Here is a 22571-nt window from a genome sequence, read left to right as displayed (position 1 = left end):
TGTGTAGCACCAATGGCTGCTTACCCGAGACTCAAAAGCGTGAAGATTTACCCATACCTTGACGACTGGTTAATAAAAGGCCGATCCCAGGATCAGATACGGCGTCACCTTGACCTGGTTTGCTCCACCTGTCGCGACCTAGGGCTGTTAATAAATGAGACAGTCAACCTCAGTCCTGATGCGGCACATAAAGTTCATTGGAGCGGTCCTCAACTCTATCCAGGCCAGGGCTTTCCTCCCTGAGGCCCTGTTCCAGGCCATGGTGGACCTGATCTTGTGTATATGAGCTCACTCTCTCTCCACTACTCATATGTGCCTGCAGCTGTTAGGCCACATGGCAGCCTGTACTTACGGGGTTCTGCACGCACAGCTCCACCTCAGGCTGCTGCTGGCATTGGTCTGCATCCCCTACAGGAACAACATGGTCTGTGTAGTCAGTGTTCTGGATCGCATTCAGACATAATTTGCATGGTGGCAAAACCCTGGAGCGGAGCTGGAGGGAGTCCTGTTTGTGGCCTCTCCCTGCCGTCTGTTACCCTTGTCTCCGATGCTTTGTACATGGGGTGAGGAGCCCACCTAGACAATCTCGTTGGCCCGGCCTTAATTATTCACTACATATCAACGTCCAGGAGCTCAGAGTGGTCCGCCTGGCCTGCCTCGCCTTCCTACATCACCTGAAGAGCAAGGTAGTCCAGGTCCTGATGGACAATACAGCATCTATATCCTATATCAACAAGCAAGGTGGACCCAGGTCATCTGCCGGGCACCTCCCTGGGGCCAGGAAAGCTTTGGCAGATTGCCTCAGCAGGACCTTCTTGCCTTGCCACGGGCAGTCTGTCTGGAGGTGGTCAGCATCATCTTCCACAAGTGGCGGACTCCCCAGGTGGACTTGTTTGTGTCAAGGCACAACAGGAAATGCCACATCTTCTGCTCCTTTTGGGGTCAGACGCTTTTCTGTTCCCGTGGTTGGGGGCTCTAATGTATGCCTTTCCCCCAGTTCCGTTGATCCACAGAGTCCTCATGAAGATCAAGCAGGACAGGGCTAAGGTGATCCTCATAGCACTGGCTTGGCCATGCCAGCACTGGTTCGGCACGCTGCTGGACCTCTCGGTGGCTATTCTGTTACTGTTATTGCTCTGGCCAGATTTACAGTGGCAAACCACGAACTTGGCAGCATTGCACCTGACATCTTGGCTGCTGCGTGGCTAAATGCAGAGAAGCAGGATTGCTTGGCCAGAATCCAGCAAGTCTTGCTGAGCAGAAGAAAGCCCTCCACTATAGTGATCTGTGTGGCCAAGTGGAGGCTGTTTACATACTGATCCTCAAAAAAAGACATTTGGCCTGAGCGGGCTTCACTGCAGTTGATCTTGGGCTACCTTCTGCTCCTGATGCTCCAAGGTCTGTCCCTTTCCATTAGGGTACATCTGGCTGCTATTTAGTCTTTCCATTCGCCGCTAGAGGGCAGGTGGTTTTCGCCGACAACATGACTGCCAGGTTCCTCAGAGGCCTCTACCCATACACCAGGGACCCAGTCGCTCCGTGGGACCTAAATCTCGTGTTATCCTGGCTCATGGCACCCCCCTTTGAGCCTCTGGCTTCCTATTCTCTCCTCCTCCTTTCTTGGGAGGTCACGTTCTTGTTCGCAATAACTTAGGCCCAGTCTCTGATATTAGGGCACTTTCCTCTTGCCCTATACAGTCTTTTACAAAAACAAGGTCCAACTGCGTCCACACCTGGCCTTCTTTTCCAATGTGGTTTCTCAGTTTCATATGGGCCAGGACATTTATCTTCCCTTCTTTTTCCAAAGCCACATCATAAATCGAAGGAGGAGCATCTGCTACCTACCTGGGCTAAATACCTTGTTCCTTGAGACTGGGAGTAACCTGAATATTGATGTAATTTTTGGTGTAAGTGACCATCTATCACAATGTCTAGCTTGCCTTGGTGGCAAGATTGACCAGATAGTAAGTGTGAAAAATCGGGACACTTCTCTTCTTTTTTCCCTGCCTCCCACTCCCTGCCACTGAGGTATACAGGGTGTAATAGTTGTTCATACAAGACAAAGTCCCTAATATTGGAATGTCTGGTCTCCGTAGATTGGAATGCCCAAGGGAACTGTCTGTGTCCTACTCCATGGTAAGACTGTTATAGTGCTTTAGATTTCACCCACCTAGTGTATAAAAAAAAAAAAAAAAAAAAGTGAACTCCTATTATACTGTAGAACATACAATCATTTGGGGGGTTTTGCTTTGCTTCTTGATAGTCTGCCGTGAGGTTGCCATTTGTGGCCTTGAGCCACTCCAGACAGTGTGACAGCCTCTTCCCAAGATGCATGATGTTAAACATTCATAGTATTGTCCTTTTGTGGTTTTTAGCATGCTTATGCCACATGGCTATCGCAAACCTATAGCAGTAAAATATTCCTTATATACTACTTTGTTGCAGTGTGTCATAAATACATAATCAGCCTCTATTTTATGGTTCTGTGATTTTTAATAATATAATGACTATAAACCACATATCCTGGCCTGAGATATTGTATACCAGTATTCAATCCGGCTACTTATTTCTTAAGAACAGCACTACTTCAGATTTATAATATGGTAGTATTAAATAATGTAGCATAATCTTAAGTATTCTTTTGACATGGTTTTTATCTCATGGGAAATATCTACATTTTTGTTACTTCAGGCTGGGTATGAATTTCCATTTCTAGATCTTTTCAGAATTCTGCTTAATCTGATTTCCTTCTAGTTTCTCCCTCCCTCCCCCAACTGCATTCTACTTGGCTCCAGATAAGGAGTTATATGGGTGAATGAGCATTGAACATTCCAGCTGGTGCAATAGCTTTGTTTATGCGGAGTTACTGCATGAAAGGGCACACAAGAGTTTTGGAAAGAGCTTCTAATTGCATCAAAAGAGATCCATATTAATATTGAACTAAAAAGCTTCTTTGAGATTTTACCCATTTTTACTTAACGCTTTTCACATGACAAACCAAGGGTACTGTTGGTCACCTAGTTGATCATTAGCTTGGGCTGTGACTGGAAAAATGAGACTAGAAGCTTTTGTTCTTTTTATGATCATCTATAGCACTTCAGCAGTAATATAAATCTTTTATAATTTTTGAAATGTTATGATGTTGTTATAACCCATATGATGATGCAGTTGTACCCTTATTTTAAAAAATGTTACAAGCGTTCCAAGGTAATAGTCCCAAACCACTACAACTTCCAGTAGTGTAACCACAGTATGTTTGACGATTACTGCAGAACTGTGTGTGTGTATTCTTGAGTGCTTCACAAGAAGCTCCCATTTTTTAATTTCTTGAGCCATTTTTGTTTTTTAAATTCAATGTTGTCAGCTGCAGTGCATTGTTAAACTTTTTCATTTTTGCACCTATTATGAGTAAAGAGGCATGAGTATTAGCGCTATAAGAATATAATCCATCTCAAGGAAACAAAATGTAGGTATCAGTAAGTTGGAACTTTCCTTAAAACTCAGTGTTCAGATTGGCTGTTGAAACATAACACCAAAGGGATTAAAGAAGCAGCCAGTACACATCACAATAAAATAAAAGCTTTCCTCTCCTACAACAATGTTGAAATTTTGTGTATTGTACTGTAAGAACTTGCTCTATGTGCGTAGGGAAGGTGGAGCGGGAGGAAGACATTTTAAACTTAATAGCGGTGCCTTTCCCTATTGACATGTATAAGCAAGAACATTACAAAGGTGCACATAACTGGGTAGTGTATGATCTGTTAAGTCTAGAGTGTCTAGGTCAATATTTCGGTCAAGTTCTAATCTATGTAATCAAAATAGATATTTTTATCATGTAGTCAGTCCCCTGTGCTAAAATGTGATAGTGACATAGAATATGTGGATTAGAGTTCGCCTGTGCTGTGAAGTGTCCACATTCTGTAAAGGAAAAAGAAGCTAATGAGCCCTGAACAGTCATTGGGAGAGTCACAGACTGAGCAATTAGAGCTAAACCTTCATTGTATCCAGTAGATAAAACAAATTTTCCTTCTAAGAATAATTAAAACTACTGTTTTTATACAGTGCCTTCAATTTGGCTGGGTACAGAAACTGTGTGAACTGCCTTCTTCACAGAACTGGTTAGGAACAAAAGTTTTTGTTTTTGTTTTTTTCTTTTCTGCTGCCTGTTTCAGGGCTTTATCTCATTACTTTGAGGATTCTGTCACACTCCTGCTTTTGTTCTTGTCTGGATCCAGGAACTTCCTATTACAGCAGATGTGAGGAGGGGGGTGAAAATCCATGGATTAAAGTAATGGGGAGGGAGGAGGGCAGCTCTTCTTCCGCTTGGTGGTGTGGTGACACTTACCCTTCCTGTCTCTCTGCTTTAAGCAGCAGAAAAAGCTTGTTGTCCCAAAGCTCGGGACAAATAAACATCTCCTCGGCCAGATAAGGGCACCAGAGGATACTGGGGGCAAATTGAATAACATCAAGCACAGCGGCATTGGGCTGCTGTCAGAGAATAAGTTGGACACAACAGTTTAGGAGTAGTAGTAAGGGAAAAAGACGGAGTTTCCCCTGGGTTTAGGAGGAGAAAGAGGGGCTGAACCTCTCATGTTTAGTTTGCAGCTGCAAGTCTGCGATGTAACTGCTGCTTCTAGGACCAGGAAGTTTAACTTGCAGATTCAGTCATTAATTTACACACTACCTATTGAAACATGCATTTGTTGAAAAAAGCACCAACAAATCCAAAACTCTATTCACAGACCTGGTTAACTTATTTATATAGTTGGAAAACATCTGGAGCACACAAGACCGCCCTTGTCTGATGCTTTTGTTTGTTTGGAGATGGGCAGATGTGTGTGGGGGAGTCCAAAACAAAAGGCTTTAAAAACAACAAATGGCCTGAATCAGCAGCAGGTAACATTGAAAGCTCTGGGTTAAGTACATTGTACATAATGTGGCAAAACAAATTATGCTAAGGAATACGAATAACACACACAAATTCTTCCAAATTCAGGGAAAGCCAAATATCGTTGGACTCAAATGTTTTGTGTAACTTGCAGAAAGCCCAAGAAGCTTTCTGATAAGGGCAAACCTCTCATTAGTGTGTTTGAGGATGTTAGTTAATCTCCTCTACATGTACATGACTGCTGTGCTGCTCATGTGAAATTCACAGAAGCAAAAATGTGTCCCTGTGTATGCCAGAAACTCCCGGTAGTAGATTGCTCTAAAAAACATACCATGAGGGGATCAAAAAAATCTGCCACTCTGTTTAACACTATTCACACAATCACTTAACACAATTTTAGTTTTAGAAGATTTGAAATACCTTGCAACTTGCAGACCAATATTAATACTCATGGAGTGCAAGACATGGCAAGTGTCTCAAACACATGCAGAAATCTGTTTATTATTGCACTTGTTGATGGATCCATTGGTAGGCATGTAGCTGAGCAAGAGATAGCAAACATTAGATGAGAATCCTTATACTCTGTGCTAACATACAGAAGGAGACTTGGAATCTGGGATAGCTCGTGGTAAATTGTAAACCGCCTTAAGACTTGTGGTAATGAAGACAACAGAGCTCAAATTAAAACTGTTTGGCCTGAATTTAGATGTAGTGATGAATGTAGACTAATAGAATGGTATACAAGCTAAGTATAGACTAGATACTTTGTGCTTGTTCTGGACCACAAAATAGACTGTTACCATATTGAATAGCTTGAATGTATTTTGAAAGACAGATTTGACTTTGAGATGACTGTGATCTATTTTGGCACTGTGCACTGGATTGCTAATCAAGGCAGAGCATTGAACATAATAACTTTTTATTATTTTGTGAGTCATCCATTTGAAACAGTGCAAAAACTGAGTCAAGGTATAAGGTAACACCAGGTGTATTCTAAAGGAGATCAAGGAAGGGTGATTGGGTGAATTCTTTCACCACGGCTGACCTCTGTCTCTTTTTCAAGGAAAGGATCTCTGGTTGTTTGAAACTTTTTGTGAAAAGCTAGAATGTGCAGTTCTGGAAATTGTAGCAGTATGACACTATCTTGGTCTTTTATGTCTGAAAAATTATCTTTAGGGGTGACAGATTTGAAGAGGTAAATGTTTCTGGGTCTTTAGAGACAAAGCTATAGAAAATACTAAGTTTATGTGCTTGAAGATGTTGCTATTAAGGGATTATTATTCCAGAATCTATATGGTTTAGAATGTGATCTGTCAGAATATAAAATCAAATGCCAGTATATTAAAGTAGGGAAATAAAGGATAAGACCAAGTGAAAAGCAGACCCACTAAAAGCAACTTAAGATGACACCGCGGCTCAATAGACAATAGAAGCATCAACAATATTTCATTGAGAGAATGAGAAGAGAGTCTGCAAATTGGGATAACCATGTTTTCTTGTCAGACAACCAAATTTTAAACCATGGGTGACAAAGGATCACCCACCCCCTTCAAAATATTTCTCCATTAAAAGAGTTCTCTTAACTTTCAGTTTCTAAAAGTTTTAGTAAATCATCGCTTTTCCCACATTTCTCTTTTAAAAATGTGATCATGCACTTCATTGCTATCAACAGTCCCATGCACCAACATAATGAAAATCTGCTGCATTTCTGTCAGTATTTTTTTTTTTGTTTGGGAACCTTTTTGTAGGTATAAGCATACACGAGGAGAATTTTTGAATAACAAATAATGTGGTACGTGTACATTTTATTAGTGATCTAGATGTTGATGGTTAAAAGTAGCTCTTTAATATTTTTCTGTTTGCCTTTGTTATAATAAAATAAGGAAACTGACCCTATTTGATAGGAGCTTCTGAAAATTCTCAAAATTTCTTGATAAGGAACAATGAAAGCCAAGTAGAATCAGGGTACTATTAAAAAAATAAATAAAATAAAACAGCTGATCTGCTCTAGACTTTCCTTCACAACCCCATCCTTCTGAATGTATTTGTTTTATTTAAAAAAATGTAAATCTCTCATCTGGGTATTTTAGCCTGGATTGGTCTACCTGATGAGTGGTGACTCCAACTCAAGAAATGAATTTTGATTACTTGTGTTTTCTCTAGTCTTCGCTTCCCAGACCACATAGCTGATTGAGTCACTTCTCTTGGCATGGTTTGAACATTTGCCACTTACCACATTGACTTCTAACCCTATGCATTATGTTTGAATTACTTCATAGGCTCTTTCATCACTGCTATGCCTATAATCTCCAGTTACACATAAATCTACCGTTGGACTTTGTCCTTGAGCAAGCATTTTGTGTATGTTTGCTTTTTAGTTTGTTAAAATAAATCAGCACAATACCTCTTAGAAATTTCATTTTCTAATCACAAATAGGTTTAATATCACTTGAGTATGAATGCAAATCATTAACCAACAAATAATGTACATTTTTTGAATGTAAGTGTATCTTTATTTCAAATGGATAATCTGATTTCTTACTGTTGCAGAAATTTTTCATTCTTCTTGTTACTCCTAGTTATACCTTTTTTTTGCTATTCTGAACAGTTCACCATCTTCTTTGTTGTTTACACCTTTAAATATTTGCAGACTTGTTATCCCTACCCCCTCTCCATTGGTATTCAGCCTAGCTATGCATATACACTTATTTTTTCATAAGTAAATTCCCACAAGACCTCCTTAATTATTTTATCTTGTCTGAATTCCCTTTAGTTGTCTATCCCCTTCCTCCCCCCAAATATTAAGGTGCCTAGAACCAATGATGAATAGTTTATAAGGGCATTCTCATCACAGATATGTGTGAAAATATTTTTACTCCGTTCTCCATGAATTATATTCGGCCAAAAATATCATTATTTTGCAAGCTGGTATCCCCTGTCATCCTTTAGGTCCCTTTTGAAATTGCTCGCTTCCAAAAATTTTACTAGGCATTGAAGTTAGATATACTTGTGGATAATTGCTTGAATCACTTCCCCCTCAGAAACACATACACTCTTGCTCTTTCTTTTTGAAGATCTGTATCATACCTAGTTTTCTCCAGTAAGAAGTAGGGATGCAAGGAACAAACTTTTTTTAAATAAAAGTCAAAAATTCACTAGGTTGAACAGCATTCATTTAGAACATTATACTGAATACATTCACATTTTCTAAATGTTTCCATAGCTATTTCTTAATAGTAGCACTTAAAAAATCTTTATTAAATCCTAATTGTCCAATATGCCTTCCTTTTAAAAAAAAAAAAAAAATATGGAATTCAAATTGACTATCATAGTTCCACTCACTTGTTAATAGGTCTGTTGTCTTATATTTTCCCTGTGATATTTTGTAAAAATCCTCTTCAAATCCTTTGGCCTTTTGGACACTATCTAAATCTTATGGTTTCTTTTCTTTTCACCTGTCTGTGTATATCTTTTCTTTGAAAATTTAAACTGGTTTTGGATCTGTCTAAACCACTATAAAAGTCATGTGATTAAGCAAGGTTTTTAACATCTTTTTGTTCTTAATATGTGAATGGAAACAAACCCAGGCCCCAGTCCCTCAAACAATTAATCATGCACTTAATTTAAGGTTAAGCTGGTGGGGAGGTGTGTGCAGGAATAAGGTGATGATTTGTAATGGGTAAAATGCATGTTTACTAACTTACTTAACTTCACCTGTCACTACTGTTATCTTGTCCCCTCCTTTCCCTCAATTTGTTTAGTATTTACCTCTCTTACTATCAAAATTCAAGACTGTGAGCTCCCGGAGGCAGGGACTGTTTCTTGTGTTTGTACAGCACCTGCCATAATGGGTCCCTAATCCCAATTAATAGTACCCAAGGACCCTGAAGTAGAAATAATAAATATGTAATGCTTTAACTATAGGCTTCAGCAACGGTTAAATAACCAGGCAGAAACACTTAGTTTCGTAGTGTAGATTGTTCATTTGTTTTTCCCCTTGTCCTTTATAGGATAATATCTCTCTAATCTAGAAAAGTATATTGTATTTATTGCTGTGGTATCAGAGTACCTGGTGAGCAGATTCTCCTGGAGCTACTTTGGCTGCTGTTTTTCACTTTTTATTTTCTCTCTGGAATAATTGTTTTTCTGTAAGAACTATAGTCCTGTTATCTTCATTATCGTATGTGTAAAGGATTTAAAATCTATCCCATTGATAATGGAAGCATCACTTGGGTAGCTTTTAGCTTCTATATTTTGCTGTAATGTTGCATTTCCTGTCTCATGGCACCACTTTCAGATCCTCTATTTTGCAGAACGCTCCTGATTCGTAAATAATTTCAAAATGCTTTGGCTCATATTAACATTTGGCTTGCATTTGGTCAAATTATATATTAACATAATCTCCGTACTGACACGTAGCATGGTCTGTCCCTTTTCTGTTCCATTGCACAAGTTCTCAACTTGTCGTACAGTGAATGACACAACTGTATATTCCCGTAGGGACATCTTTAGGTGTGCTGTCTGAAGGTTTTGTACTTAAATGCTTATATGCCCCTCAGTTGTGCCTGTTCAGCTGTAAGTGTGGAATTGTTCTCCCATAACCTGCTCTTGTGCCTAGCTTACTTACTACTTTTGCAAGTTGGCAGTGCAGTGCTTAACAGTGGCATTTTGAGGTTGGATCCCCAGGCCACCTTGTGCATATGAAAATATCAGTGTGGACAGTTTATTTGAGAAGAGGAAAATCTCCGTTTCCCTGCAAAATAAGCCTTTTTAAGTACTTGGAAAGTGATGTGGAATAAATGGCGTACTCTGCATAAGGCAGAACTGTTTTCACTCCACTTGTCTGTCCTTACAAAGGTGTTGGTATTTTATTTCAATATTCTAACTTCTTTTCAATATTTTGTGGCCCTGGTAATATGTTGTGCTAATATATAATTTGTCGTTCCTTTCTGATATTTTTTCCATAAGTTCTCCAGCATTTTGACCCCAAGTAAAAATCTGGAGAATGATTTGGCTCTGTTGCTGCTGCTTGTTTGTTCAGCTGTAAAGTTACATTTCCATTCTTCCTGTTTGTGACATGCTTGTTAATGGTCATTGATCAGCATGTAAAAGGCATGAGGAATGGAAGTGCAATTACCAAGCTAGACAAATAGACAGTAGCAGCAGGTTCCATCAGAAACCCAGTTAGATGTCACAAAGACAAAGGAAAAGAGTGAAATAGGATGATGTGTGAGGTTTGCCAAATAAAATGAATGACCCTTGAATTGAATAAAAATATTCAAAGTCATGCAAGTTAATGAAAAATCATGCTGTCCCAGATCATCTCAGCTCTTGTCATTATAGAACAGGGCAGTTTGTATGCTAGAAGTGTGCTGTTATAAAGTAGTGCAGAAGTTGAATGGAAACTCAGAAAACAAGTCTCTTTTAACTTCTAGTTCACTGGGTTGACCTGTCTTAAATGCAAACAAGAAATTGTAATTTCTGCAGGGGATTATGTGAGCAACAAGGTACTGGCAAAAGTGTGTCTTTTAAAGTGATGTGGCAAGGTCCTCTCCTTGGTCTTCACTCCTATTTCTGGGATTCTGTGAAAGATCAAAACTAACACTTGCTTGGCTATGCCATTGTGATTTTGCTTTTTCAGGTTCAGTGCTACTGTTCTAATGCTACAGCAACCTGATTCCTACAGTTCTTGACCACCTTACCCTGGGACGATACCAACATCCAAATCTTAGAGCTGCTGTTGGTGTCGACATTCTGGCTCATAAGAACATAGAAATTGCTATAATTGTTTGAAACTTTTTGCTTTTTGTGTGTCTCTCTCATATATCCTGCTTCCAGAGTTGACCCCTGCAGGTGATTTAGCTTATGTCCTAAAGCATGAGGTTTGAGTATTTTCATTCCCCTTTGTATCACTGATTTTAGCCTGTAGGGCATTACATCAAATGTTAATTATTTTGCAATTCTCCGGTGTAGGTTTATGTACTCTAATGCCTTTGATCACCTATCTTTCGTACTGAGTTTTCTGTTTTCTTTATCCTTCTTCGTCTATCAGACTTAAGAAACGTGTTTTTTTGGAACATGGGTGAAACGGAGCAGAGACCAACAGCCGGATCCCGGTTAGGAGCTCAGGAAAATGCTGGGATCAGTACATTGGAACATGGACAGAAACTGCCTATGACACCTCCAGGAAAACTTATCTCCATCAAAATCCAGATGCTGGATGATACCCAGGAAATTTTTGATGTTCCGGTAAGAGTTTGAAAATGAAATGATCAGTCAGTGATTTTTAAAAGTATTTTGTGAATTGAATCTCCAAATACTGATGTAGTTCATTGATGGCTAATTGATTGATTTGTTGAATTGAAACAATTGCTCCTGTACCACCATTATTTGTAATACTGTACTATACAGCAGAGTAGGATTAAACAATGTAACAGATGGCTATCGTTACACTCATAATTATTTCAGTTTGAATAGCTTCAAAAACAGTTCAAAGCAGTACTATTTTCAAATGTTGTGACAGTGGTTTCTTCCCTGTTCTAAGCTTCTGGTATTTTCATAAGTGCTGGGTGATAGTGCTGTGTATCTTGCTCTTTGTTCATCTAAACTATAGATCTCTAGTGAGGTTTTATTTCCTATATTCTAGCAGTGGAGACTGCTATAGGTATCAGATTTTTCATGAATTAAATTGCTACTAAAAATAACAAAATATATATAAAAAAAAACTTTTCTTGCATTCATATGCAAGGGAAAGGCCTAGAGAAATCTTAAGTTTCCTTTCCATGTATTAATTTTTGTAATTTATCTAAGTTGTATTTACTAAATGAAGAAATATGACTGTGTGTGTGTGTTTGGGGGGGTGGGGTAAGTGTTCCTAGTTTGTGTTTTGAAGACCAACCATCCTTTCTTTACATGTGACTCAGAATGACAAAAAAAAAAAATTAATATAACTCTGTGATCAGTGATATTTAACAAGCCATTGAAGATTTATGTGCTCAAAGCATTTAATGGTAAAATATCTTAAATATTATTTTTATGGTTAATGAAGCATACCAGAATGTATATATCTTTTCAGAGGTACCATGGTTCAGTGACTGTGATGCAAGAGACTTGGGTTCTGTTCTCATTTGTCACTGAGTTGCCTTGGGCAACTTCTCTAACCTGTCTGGCTCAATTGCCTATGTATAAAATGGTAATTTTTTAATTTCATGAAACATACTGAGATTTCTCTATGATATAGTTGTCCCTGATTTAGAGATGAGGGAAGTTTGACTAGGAAAGTTGCATGAGTCACCCAAAGAGAAAGAGAGAGACTATTGAAAAACTCCTACCTTTTGGTGTTTTTTGTTGTTCTGTTTTAGCTGGTTACTAAATTTTAGTTTTTTGAAGTATTTTAGTTCATTACTTCCTAATTTTGAAAAGTTCTCTGACATTAGTATTTATGAACTGATCTGCTAAATAAAATAAACTACTAATCTTAGGAAATATGGTCCCTCTAACTCATTATATTGATTATATTCCCTGTGTACAGTTTAGAATGTTTATACAATATCTGACAAGTGTAATATAGTTAATATTTTTCAAGTCCCCATCCCAATCCAAAGGAAATATAGTTTGAAATCCTAGGAGCTAGTTAAATGTATGCTTTTCCCTATTAAGTGTAGTGCAAGCTTCCCCATTATTCTAGAAATGCACTCTTCTTCTGACTGATAGCATCTCTGATATGCAGAACAAAGACATGGATTGTGAGACATCATACCTCATATTTGTTGCACATAAGCATTCACTAAGAATTATCCTGAGTTCAAACTCCTCTCAGAGGACGTTTCAGACTTGAGCGTGGGTAACAACATAATGCAATAAGCTATTCCAGCTCTAGCTTCCCCTCCAGCTATTTTAGAAAACAATATTTTTCCAACTGCTGTATCGCAATGTGTATAGTTAGGAAGCATGACCAGTCTGTGCTCTTTACCTTTCACTGACATTTGGAAGAGCTAGGACCATACACCTTTCTATGCTGCAAATTGCTTCAAAACAGATGTATTTTGAGGCTTTGATCTTGCAACTGCATCCACTCAGGAAGACCTCTGCACTTGCATGGGGGTTATTGGCATGTCTGCACAGGGCAGCTAGTGGGATTTGAGATTTTTCAGGGCCTTTATTTGTAAGGTCTTTGGGGGAGGTGGCAAAGGTAGTGGAGTTCTGGGGTTTTTTTGTTTTTCCTTTAAAAGAATTATATACAGTTATAGTGCCGTATAATTAACCACAACTCCTCCCTAAACAGTGCTTTCATTCTCCTCCCGTGCTTCAAGAACGTGTGTGTTTTTCAGTCCCATCCACATACATGCCAAATCCTTTTTACTGTTTCAGATGGATTTTAGATTCCTCTCTACATAATTTATAACATTTACAGTACATTTTAACTTAGTAAACAACATTCATTATATGTTTCCTTTCATGATAATAAGTATCTTAATACCTCTAGTTTGGGAGGTTTGTTCCTGCTGGGAAACTCGTTTTCCCATTAAAATTTAAAAAGCTTCCCAGTTTAACCAAAATAAAGCAATATGCATTTAAAAGGAAAGTAACCAACAGCATTTTAACAAACTACTTTTTATAAGCATGGAAGCACAGAAAAAGAATGTAGTACATATACACACAGCTTGAAATCCACCACACTTGCTCTTTAGTGTCAAGTGGGAGGAGCCCATTTGTGAATGAGAAAGGACTAAGCCACCAACTTCTACAAAACTTAAGCTTTCATTTTAAAGAGAATTAGGGTCTAGCCCTTGTGGTGGTGAGGATATCCTTCCAAATTGAACCATAAATTGATGCAATGTTGAATTCCGGAATCAAAACATGACTGTTCCAGCATTGGTGGTGGTCATAGCATTGTCAAGCAACAATAGCAGCAGCAGAATGACAAGATTTTGGTCAGTTTCAGTGTTGCTATTCAAAATCATATGGGAAGTTGTGAAACTTTCAAGAGTCATGTCCATTTGATGCTGCTGGTGTGGAAAGCTGAGGAGAAACAGAGCAGAGCTTGGAGTTATTCATTGGAAGGCTGTGAAAGGAGTAGAATAACTGAGATTTTTTTCCTCTTTTGCATGGAGGATATGTGTTCAGGATTCACCCCAATGTCCTCCTTCACCTCAGGGCTAAAAAAGGTCCCCAGTGCACGTCTCTCCTGAGAGAGACCTCTAGCGAAACAGGGAAACATAAGACATTACTGATGTTTTTAGGGTGAAAAATAAAAACAAACACTCAGAACTCCTACCTTCCCCAACACACACACACACCCCTTCAACTTCTCCGACTTTCTCTATATACACCTTTACCCCAATTTAACACAAATTTGGCTATAATGCGGTAAAGCAGTGCTCGGGGGGGCGGGGCTGCGCACTCCAGTGGATCAAAGCGAGTTTGATATAACGTGGTAAGATTTTTTTGGCTCCTGAGGACAGTGTTATATCGGGGTAGAGGTGTACCATAAAACAGCAAAAAGAATGCAAACTTTCTGCCCTCCCCCACACCTCTCTTCAAGCAAATGCTTAAGAAGTAAAATAGTTTAAAGGAAAAACATTACTCGTTCTTTTAAGATAAAGGTCAATTTTTGGTCCCTGTGACAGCAGCTGTAGAATGTATACCGGGGTTGGCAACCTTCAGCACGCAGCAGGGTAATCTGCTGGCAGGCTGTGAAACATTTTGTTTACGTTGACTGACTGTCCACAGGCACGGCCCCCCGCAGCTTCCAATGGCCGCAGTTCATCGTTCCTGGCCAATGGGAGCTGTGGGAAGCAGCAAGAGCTACAGGGACGTGCTGACCACCGCTTCCTGGAGCTCCCATTGACTGGGAATGGCGAACCATGGCCACTGGCAGCTGCGGGGGGCCGTGTCTGCAGATGGTCAATGTAAACAAAATGGCTCACGACTCACCAGTGGATTACCCTAATGGGCTGTGTGCCGAAGGTTGCCGACCCTCGATCTATGCTATTCCTAGCTCTGGTTCAAACTGTTTGGTTTCTGACAGTAATAAATTTTGTTTTTGTTTTTTAAATGAAAACCCAGGACGAAAAGAGCAAATAGTTTTACATAGTGGATAGGGATGGGGGAGTTTAGACATGATATATCTGGATCTATTTAGTAAGACTTTTGCCGTACTAGCGCACGAGATTCTCCATTAAGCAAACAACGGAAATGTGGTCTAGATAAAATAATTTCAGGTGGTGCCCAAGTGGTTGAAAAACCGTAACTTAGAGTAGTTATTAATGGTTTTACTGTCTAACTGGGAGGATGTATACTGGGGTCCCAAGAGTTGTCTTGGTCCATACTTAGCGTCAACATTTTCATTAATGACTTAGATAATGAAATAAGAATGAGTATAACATTTGGGTAGATGACACCAAGCTGGGAAGTTTGGGCTTTGGAAGACAGAATGATAAATCAAAATTACATTGACAAACTGGAGATATTCCATGATATGAAAAAGATGAAATTCAGTAAAGACAGATCAAAAGTACTCACTTGGAAAGGAACAATCAGTGCATAACTACAAAATGGGGAATACTGCCTAGCAGTAGTACTGCAGAAGAAGATGGGATTACTAATGGATGACAATTAAAATATAAGACAACACATGATGGCAGTATTAATAGGGGTGCCGTATGTAGGACAGGTGAGGTAGTTATGCTGCATTCTGCTTGGCACTGATAGGCTCAGCTGGAGTACTCTGTCCATGTTTGGATATCACACTTTAGGAAAGATGTGGACAAAATGAAGAGAGTCCAGGGGAGAGCAACGAACATTATATATTCTTTTTTTTAAGAAAAACTGACACTATGAAGAGAGTTTTTAAAAAACAAAATGAAAAATTAAAGAGGTCATGTTTAGTCTTGAAAAAAAGGACTGAGGGAGAATCTAAGAAGTCTTCATAATAATAAGGCTGCTGTTAAAAGAAAGGATCATTGTTCTCCATGTCCTTGAAGGTAAAGAAGAGGTAATCGAGTTTATCTGTAGCAAGGAGATTTAGGTAGATCTAAACTTTTTAACTTTAAGGAACAGTTATTCTTTGAGTACTAGTGTAAGTTGCTATGGAGGTTGTAAGAATCTTCATCATTAGAGGTATTTAAAAAAACACCTGCCAGGGACGGTATAAGTATACTTGGTCCTGCACAGGGGGATGGACGAAGGTCCCCTGCAGCACATACTTCTACAATGTCTATATACATTGTCATAGCTTCCTCCACTACAGATTGAACCTTAGGCCTTCATAAACTGAGAAGCTAGCATGAACCCTCTAGAGCTTAATTACCAGCTTAGATCTGATATTGCTGCCACAGCCAAGTGATTTTCCCGGACCTTGGCTCCTCTCTGGGTCCTCCCAAACCTTCTCTGGGGGACCCCAGACTAGAAGCCCTGAATCTTACCACAAAGGGAAGTAAACTGCCCCTCCCTGTCTCCTCTTTTATATCATCCCCCAGCTCCCCCTCCCTTGGTTATCCTGGCATAACTGTACTTAACTCCTTGAATGCAAAACAGAGACGACAATTACCTTCCCCCTCCTTCTTCCTTAGCCTTAACCAGAGAAAAACCAACAGGTTTTAAAAAGAAGCTTTACATAAAAAGAAAGAAAAAGCATTAAAATATTCCTATATCAAAAATGACAATACAGGGAAATCATCACTAAAGAAAAATGAATAAACAGCCTTATTCAAAAGAGATACATTTAAAACATTCGCAGCAACTACACACATGTAATACAAAAAACAATACAGCCTATTGTTTTTTCTAGCTTTGTAGTCACAACTTGAAACGAGATTAGAAGCTTGAAAGATAGACAAGAACCCCTCTCATAGCTGAGAGACAGACAAAAGACAGACCAAACATTCTGTCCCTGAGCTTTGAAAAAAGCCGGTTTTCCTGATTGGTCCTCTGGTCAGAGTGTTTGGTTCCCTTTGTTAACCCTTTACAGGTGAAAGAAACATTAACCCTTAACTATCTATTTATGACAACAGTTATGAACACCAGAGTTACGAACAGACCAGTCAACCACACCCCTCATTTGGAACTGGAAGAACGCAGTCAGGCACCATTAGAGACAAAAACAACAAAAAAAAGAGCAAGTACAGTACAGTACTGTGTTAAATGTAAACTACTAAAAAATGAAGGGAAAGGTTTTCTTTTTTGTTTTTGTTTTAAATTGACAAGAAACTGTTAAGAAGGAAGGAAACTGGTGCTTGTTTCATTTAAATTAAGATGGTAAAAATCAGCATTTTTCTTCTGCATAGTAAAGTTTCAAAGTTGTATTAAGTCAATGTTGAGTTATAAACTTTTGAAAGAACAACCAAAATGTTTTGTTAGGAGTTATGAACATTTCAGATTTACAAACAACCTCCATTCTTGAAGTGTTCATAACTCTGAGGTTCTGCTGTAGATGCAAATTGCATCTTTGGCAAAAGCAAATGCAAATGTATTAAATCGGTTAATATTTGAGATGTTAAAAAAAAAAAAAAGCTGTTCACAATTCAGAAAGAAATCTAAGTTTTTGCAAATAAAATATTGTAAAGGAGATGTGCAGAAAAATACCTTACACTCTAATGGCTGTTAACAGTCAATATTCCATTCCAGAGAGTTTGAGGGAGTGGTATTTGCTTTCTAAAAATCTCAGTAAAACTTGAACAGATAAGGGTGGATCATTAACATGAAGCCAGCTTGAGTTACTACTGCAGTTTAGCTGGCATGGTGGTATACTTGCAAACGCATTTCTGGAAAAAATAGGCACACTTTTTTTTCAATACAATTTATTGAAATGTTACTGAGACCATCTGCAACAAGTTTTAAAAGAACTTTGTTAGCTTTCTTGTATATGAGGTTGAAGTCCATCAAATACCTAGATTAAAAACATTGGCAGCTGACTTTTTCAGAATCATTTCTATTTGTTTTTATTTGGGGAAAACACAAATTAACAGATTAAAGACATTTTCCTCCACACTTTGAACTTGTTTATGATACGAAGCATCTGGAAATCTGATGGGCATTTTTTACAGTTCAGTTTGCTGATGCTATATTTCTGCACCTTCTTAAAAAACAATCAAACTGTTGGCACAGAAGTGCTAATTTCAGGGAGAGTTGAGGGTGCTCATCACCTCTGAAAATCAGGCCATGAGTTTTCAGTTAATGATTCTCTCCATTTGTTCGCTGTTAACAGCTGTTAGTCACGAGTTTGCTCTGAGGACAGATTGTGTGTGTGTGAGCGTTACAACAGAAATTGGTTTTCTTTTGCTACATTGCTTTTGTGTTTCCCTCCTGAGTTAGTATAATTTCTAATTTGTGTATATTTGATTGTGGCAAAAATGTGATATTTTGCTCAATTAAGTATTGCCACCACTGGCTGATCTCGGGCCTTTGTTTCTCCAATCGGTTTCAGATATTTGTCTGATTGAGGATTAGATGGTGGACTGCTGAATTTATTTTTTCTTTTGTGGGAAACAAAGTTTAGGTGACCGAGAGAGATGGCTATTAGCCAGGGGACAACTGAGCATGGACCTGGGAAACAGGAGACTTTTGTGTTCTGTTCCCTTCTCTGCCTCTGGCCTATTGTATTGTTGGGCAGATTATGTATCTCCAGGGCTGGTGCAACCATTTAGGTGAACTAGGCGGTTGCCTAGGGTGCCAAGATTTGGGGGCGCCAAAAAGCGGCACCCCCCCCAAAAATTTTTAAATGGTTGCAGCGGCTGCTGCTGGGTAGGTAGTCTGAGCTGTCGGCGGCAGCAGCTGCCGGCAGCCCAGGGCGCAGCTGCGGGGGGTCAGGGTGCTGCAGGGGTCAGTGCGCAGCAGCGGCAGCCCGGCAGCCCAGGGCGGCCCCCTGGGCTGGCACTGGGCAGTGTGGGAGCCTGAGCCTTAACTTCCCACCCCTGTATAGTCCCACTCATGACCCCCCAGGGGATAAAGTTAAGCAGGCGTGCAAGTGCGCAGATCGGCCGGGCCAGAAACCGGTTCTGGGGGCCGAGGCAAAGAAGAAAGCCGCTGTCCAGGTCTGGAGGTACAAGGGAACTGTCTGCTCTCAGCATGGGTGCACCGCCGGTGCTGGACAGCCGGCTGCAATAGCGGGGTTCGGCAACACCACGGGACTAACCCGGACCTCACCAGGTAGAGAGCAGCCCGTCGGCGCGGACCTGTCTCTGGAGGACAGCAGCACCGCGCCTGGCGGAGCAGCAGCGGCTGGACCATCGATCGCGCGGCTGCTGGGGCTGTGCGTCCTGCAGGAGGTGGAGGGAGAGGTGGCGGCCGGGCGCCAGCCATGCCTGGCCGCTGACAGCTACCTCGCGCCCGCTCGCCTGCTGCTGCGGCTGCGGGCAGGGGGCCTGGCTGCGGGGTCTCCCCCATTGCCTCCATGGGCCACTCCGTCACCAGGACACCCTGAGATTGGCGCCCCGCGGTGGCCCGGCAGCCCAGGGCACCCCCCCCAGGTCAGGGCGCCCCGCGGTGGCCGGCAGCCCAGGGGCCCCCCCGGGGTCTCAGCGGTGGTCTGGTGGAGCGGAGGAAGAAAGAGGACCCCAACGCTCATGCATTGGGCAGGTAAGCAAGTACCTCGCCACAGATCGGCCTCAAGGTGCCTGTGCTCCTGCCCCTTGGGCCTTGGCTGGTCCCTGCTCCTGCTCCTGCTCCCTTGTGCCTGGACGGCTGGAGAGAACAGCAGCCCTGCAGAGCTGAGCTGCCCCAGTGCCCTCAGGCACTCCTGTGACCCCATCCCCCCCCCCCCCCCCAGCCCTGACCCCCAGCTCTGACCCAGTCCTTCTGAGCTGGAACCCATCCCCTGACCCTATTCCCTCCCCCCCCCCCACAGCCCTGACCCAGCTCTGAGCCCAGTCCTTCTGAGCTGGAAACCCCCTGACCCTATCTCCCCACATCCCTGAGCCCAGCCCCTGTGAGCTGGACACCCCGAACCCAGAGCCCAGCTCCCACCCAGCCCATTGGTACCAACCATCACAATCACCCAGCAACTGCCCACTATGTAATTGCAAATGTTATACATACCATTGCAGCTTTTATATTTTTAAATAATGTATTTAGTTTATTTCAAATTATTACAAATTAATTTTTGAATGTATTTTCACTAGTTATTTTTACATTTCCTAATACATGTTACTATAGTATTGCAAATGTTTTATGGAGGGACCCCCGATTTTGCTTTGCCCAAGGCCCCTGAGGCCTCTGGGCGGCCTGTCTGACTTCTAAGCCTCTGCTGCTGTGTTTTGCCTGCAAGAGCAGGCCTAAGCTGTGAGTGACCCCCAAGCAGCTGCCTGAGAAGTGCTTGGGGAACTCATGCAGAAGGAGCGTGATATTTGTTTGATTCTCTCCTCATGGAGGCTGTGCTCCACTTGGTGCAGGACAGCAGTCTCAGCAGGACTCTAGGCAAGCACCTTGCCTCAGTTTGTAGATTTGTAGTGCACCTATCACCGGGCTCAGTCTGGCACCGTACCCCTCACCAGTGGCCAAGAAGCAGTCAAAAAGTTGATGGACTGGTTAGGTTAGTGTTCATGCAGTTGCTTGGCCAGTGTAGAGACCACTGAATGCATAGTATTCCTCTGTGATGATCTGTCCTGAGCAAAATTGGCATGTTATGAGGTAGTGCTGTGAGGACAGGTGTCTGTTTAGTATCCAGCTATAATGTCTTAGGTCTTCTTGGGGGGGAGATTTTCCATCCTGCTTTCATTGGTGAACATCTATGATCGCTTGGTAGCATCTATGAAAGACAATACTCTGACAGGTCCTCTGGCAATTACATCCGAGTTGATAGCAAAGGCTCTTACAAAGCCATTTCTAAGCTTTCAAAGTTTTCCCCACTTTTCGCTGTTTCTCGTTTTGGTTGGGTGTATGAATGATATGTATTTGTGAGATGCAACTAACTAGCAAACAAACCTTCAGGCCAAAAGATTTGATAGTATTGTGATGCCCATTAAGTCTAACTTGTGAGATAACAGAAGTCTTTTGTGGGCCGCAGAGGACGCAGCCTATTCGAGGAAAACATGTGGGTTAGTATGCAGTGAACTTGCGGAGGACGTTATTGGGATGTTACCGGGCACTTTTGATACAGATATCCAATTCCTGTGATTGAAAGAAGAGGAAGCCATTCTACACTACTGAAGCATGATTGGAAGAACCGATTTATGCATCCGAAAGAAAAAGGTTGCAAACGTGAACTTTTACTTTGCAGATCATTGACACATGCAATACTGGCTGAAGAAGATTCACGTTGTGCAGCAGATTAGTTCCAGTATTTGGATTCTAACAGCCACGTTTACAGTTGCAAAATAAACACCAAAGCAAATCTGATGGAACATTGCTTGAATCTGGAGAAGCTTCACTCGCACACATACGTGAATCCAACAGATTGATCGCCTTTGACTTGTGCATGTGAAATTGCAAGCTATTGCAGACGAGTCCAAAGGAAGTTCATACCGACAAGATGTATTGAACTTCATACTGGAAAATAAGCTGACAGATAGTCCCTAATACGTTATTGCCTTCGACCTCTTGACTGCTCCCAGTTTTGTGGCACGTTGGTGAGCGAAGCTTTCTCGAAGCTAAGTTGATAACAACATATATGCGAACATCAATGTTGCAACAACAGACTTTTGGGCTATCTACTTTGTCAATAGAACATGACATGCTTCACAGCACTTGACTTGGAGGAACTGTTTCTAAATTTTCTTGCTAAACTTAAAGCGCGGAAACATAAATTCTAAATTATAACATGTTACTCTGTGACCGTGTATTGTGTATAATGTATGTGATTGGGGGGGGGGGGGGGGCGCAAGATGGAAGTTTCGCCTAGTGCGCAAAATATCCTTGCACCAGCCCTGTGTATCTCCTTGATAGTTTAGTTATCCCTTCTGTAAAATTGGAATAATTTCCACCTTTCGTAAAATACTTGAGGTTTGTGGATGAAAAGCACTGAATAATGACAAAATATTGTTAGTCCTTCTCTACTGTAAGTGGAGGCATTTTTATACTTTTTATGCTCCTTCCATCTGTGCTATACTTTTAGTCCAGGGGTTGGCAACCTATGGCACATGTGCCAAAGACAGATGGGGCGGGGTCTCTGGAGGACATGGTCAGGGGACAAGGAGCTGGGGGGTGTGTGGATGAGTCAGGAGTCCTGAGGGGGGCTGTCAGGAGGTAGGGGTGTGGAGAGGGGTTGGGGCAGGCAGGGAGCGGGGAGGGGTTGTATGGTTCCAGAGTTCTGGGGGTCCTGTCAGGGTTTGGGGAGCGGTTGGATAGGCATGGGAGTCCGGGGGGTTCTGTCTGGGTGCGGCGGTGTGGATAGGGGGTAGGATCCTAGTGGGGCAGTCAGGGGACAAGGAGCAGAGAGGCTTAGATGGGGGGTGGAGTCCTGGGGGACAGTTAGGGGCAGGGGTCCTAGGAAGGGATAGTCAGGGGACAAGGAGCAGAGAGTTTGAGGGTTCTGAGGGGGGCAGTTACCCAGCCCTCTGCCCTGAGCCCTGTAGCACCCAGCCTTCTGACTCCTTCACCCTCCCATGACCCTAGCCCTAACACTTGCGCACCCACACATACCCTACACCCCGCTCAGGAGCCAGCGGATGGAACCCCCGAGCAGCAGTGGGCTGATCCACTCAGCCCACTGCTGGTCTGGGGTCCCGGCTGCCAGCTGCGCACAGCC

General features: G+C 41.6%; 1 protein-coding gene across 3 annotated transcripts in view; it reads left to right on the top strand.

Annotated features, from left to right (window-relative positions):
• The window catches only part of FARP1 (FERM, ARH/RhoGEF and pleckstrin domain protein 1), a 390990-nt gene that overhangs the window by 43120 nt on the left and 325299 nt on the right, over nt 1–22571 (top strand). For all 3 annotated transcript variants that reach the window (XM_032771474.2, XM_032771475.2, XM_032771473.2), the window contains exon 2: nt 10941–11137. In XM_032771474.2, the coding sequence (XP_032627365.1) occupies nt 10967–11137 (171 nt within the window). In that variant the 5' untranslated portion in view covers nt 10941–10966. The remainder of the gene's footprint in view (nt 1–10940; nt 11138–22571) is intronic.

The sequence above is a fragment of the Chelonoidis abingdonii genome, chromosome 1 (assembly GCF_003597395.2).
Source record: "Chelonoidis abingdonii isolate Lonesome George chromosome 1, CheloAbing_2.0, whole genome shotgun sequence".
Taxonomy (NCBI): Eukaryota; Metazoa; Chordata; order Testudines; family Testudinidae; genus Chelonoidis; species Chelonoidis abingdonii.
The sequence above is the reverse complement of the archived record's forward strand: the minus strand, read 5'-3'. Positions and strand labels throughout refer to the sequence as shown.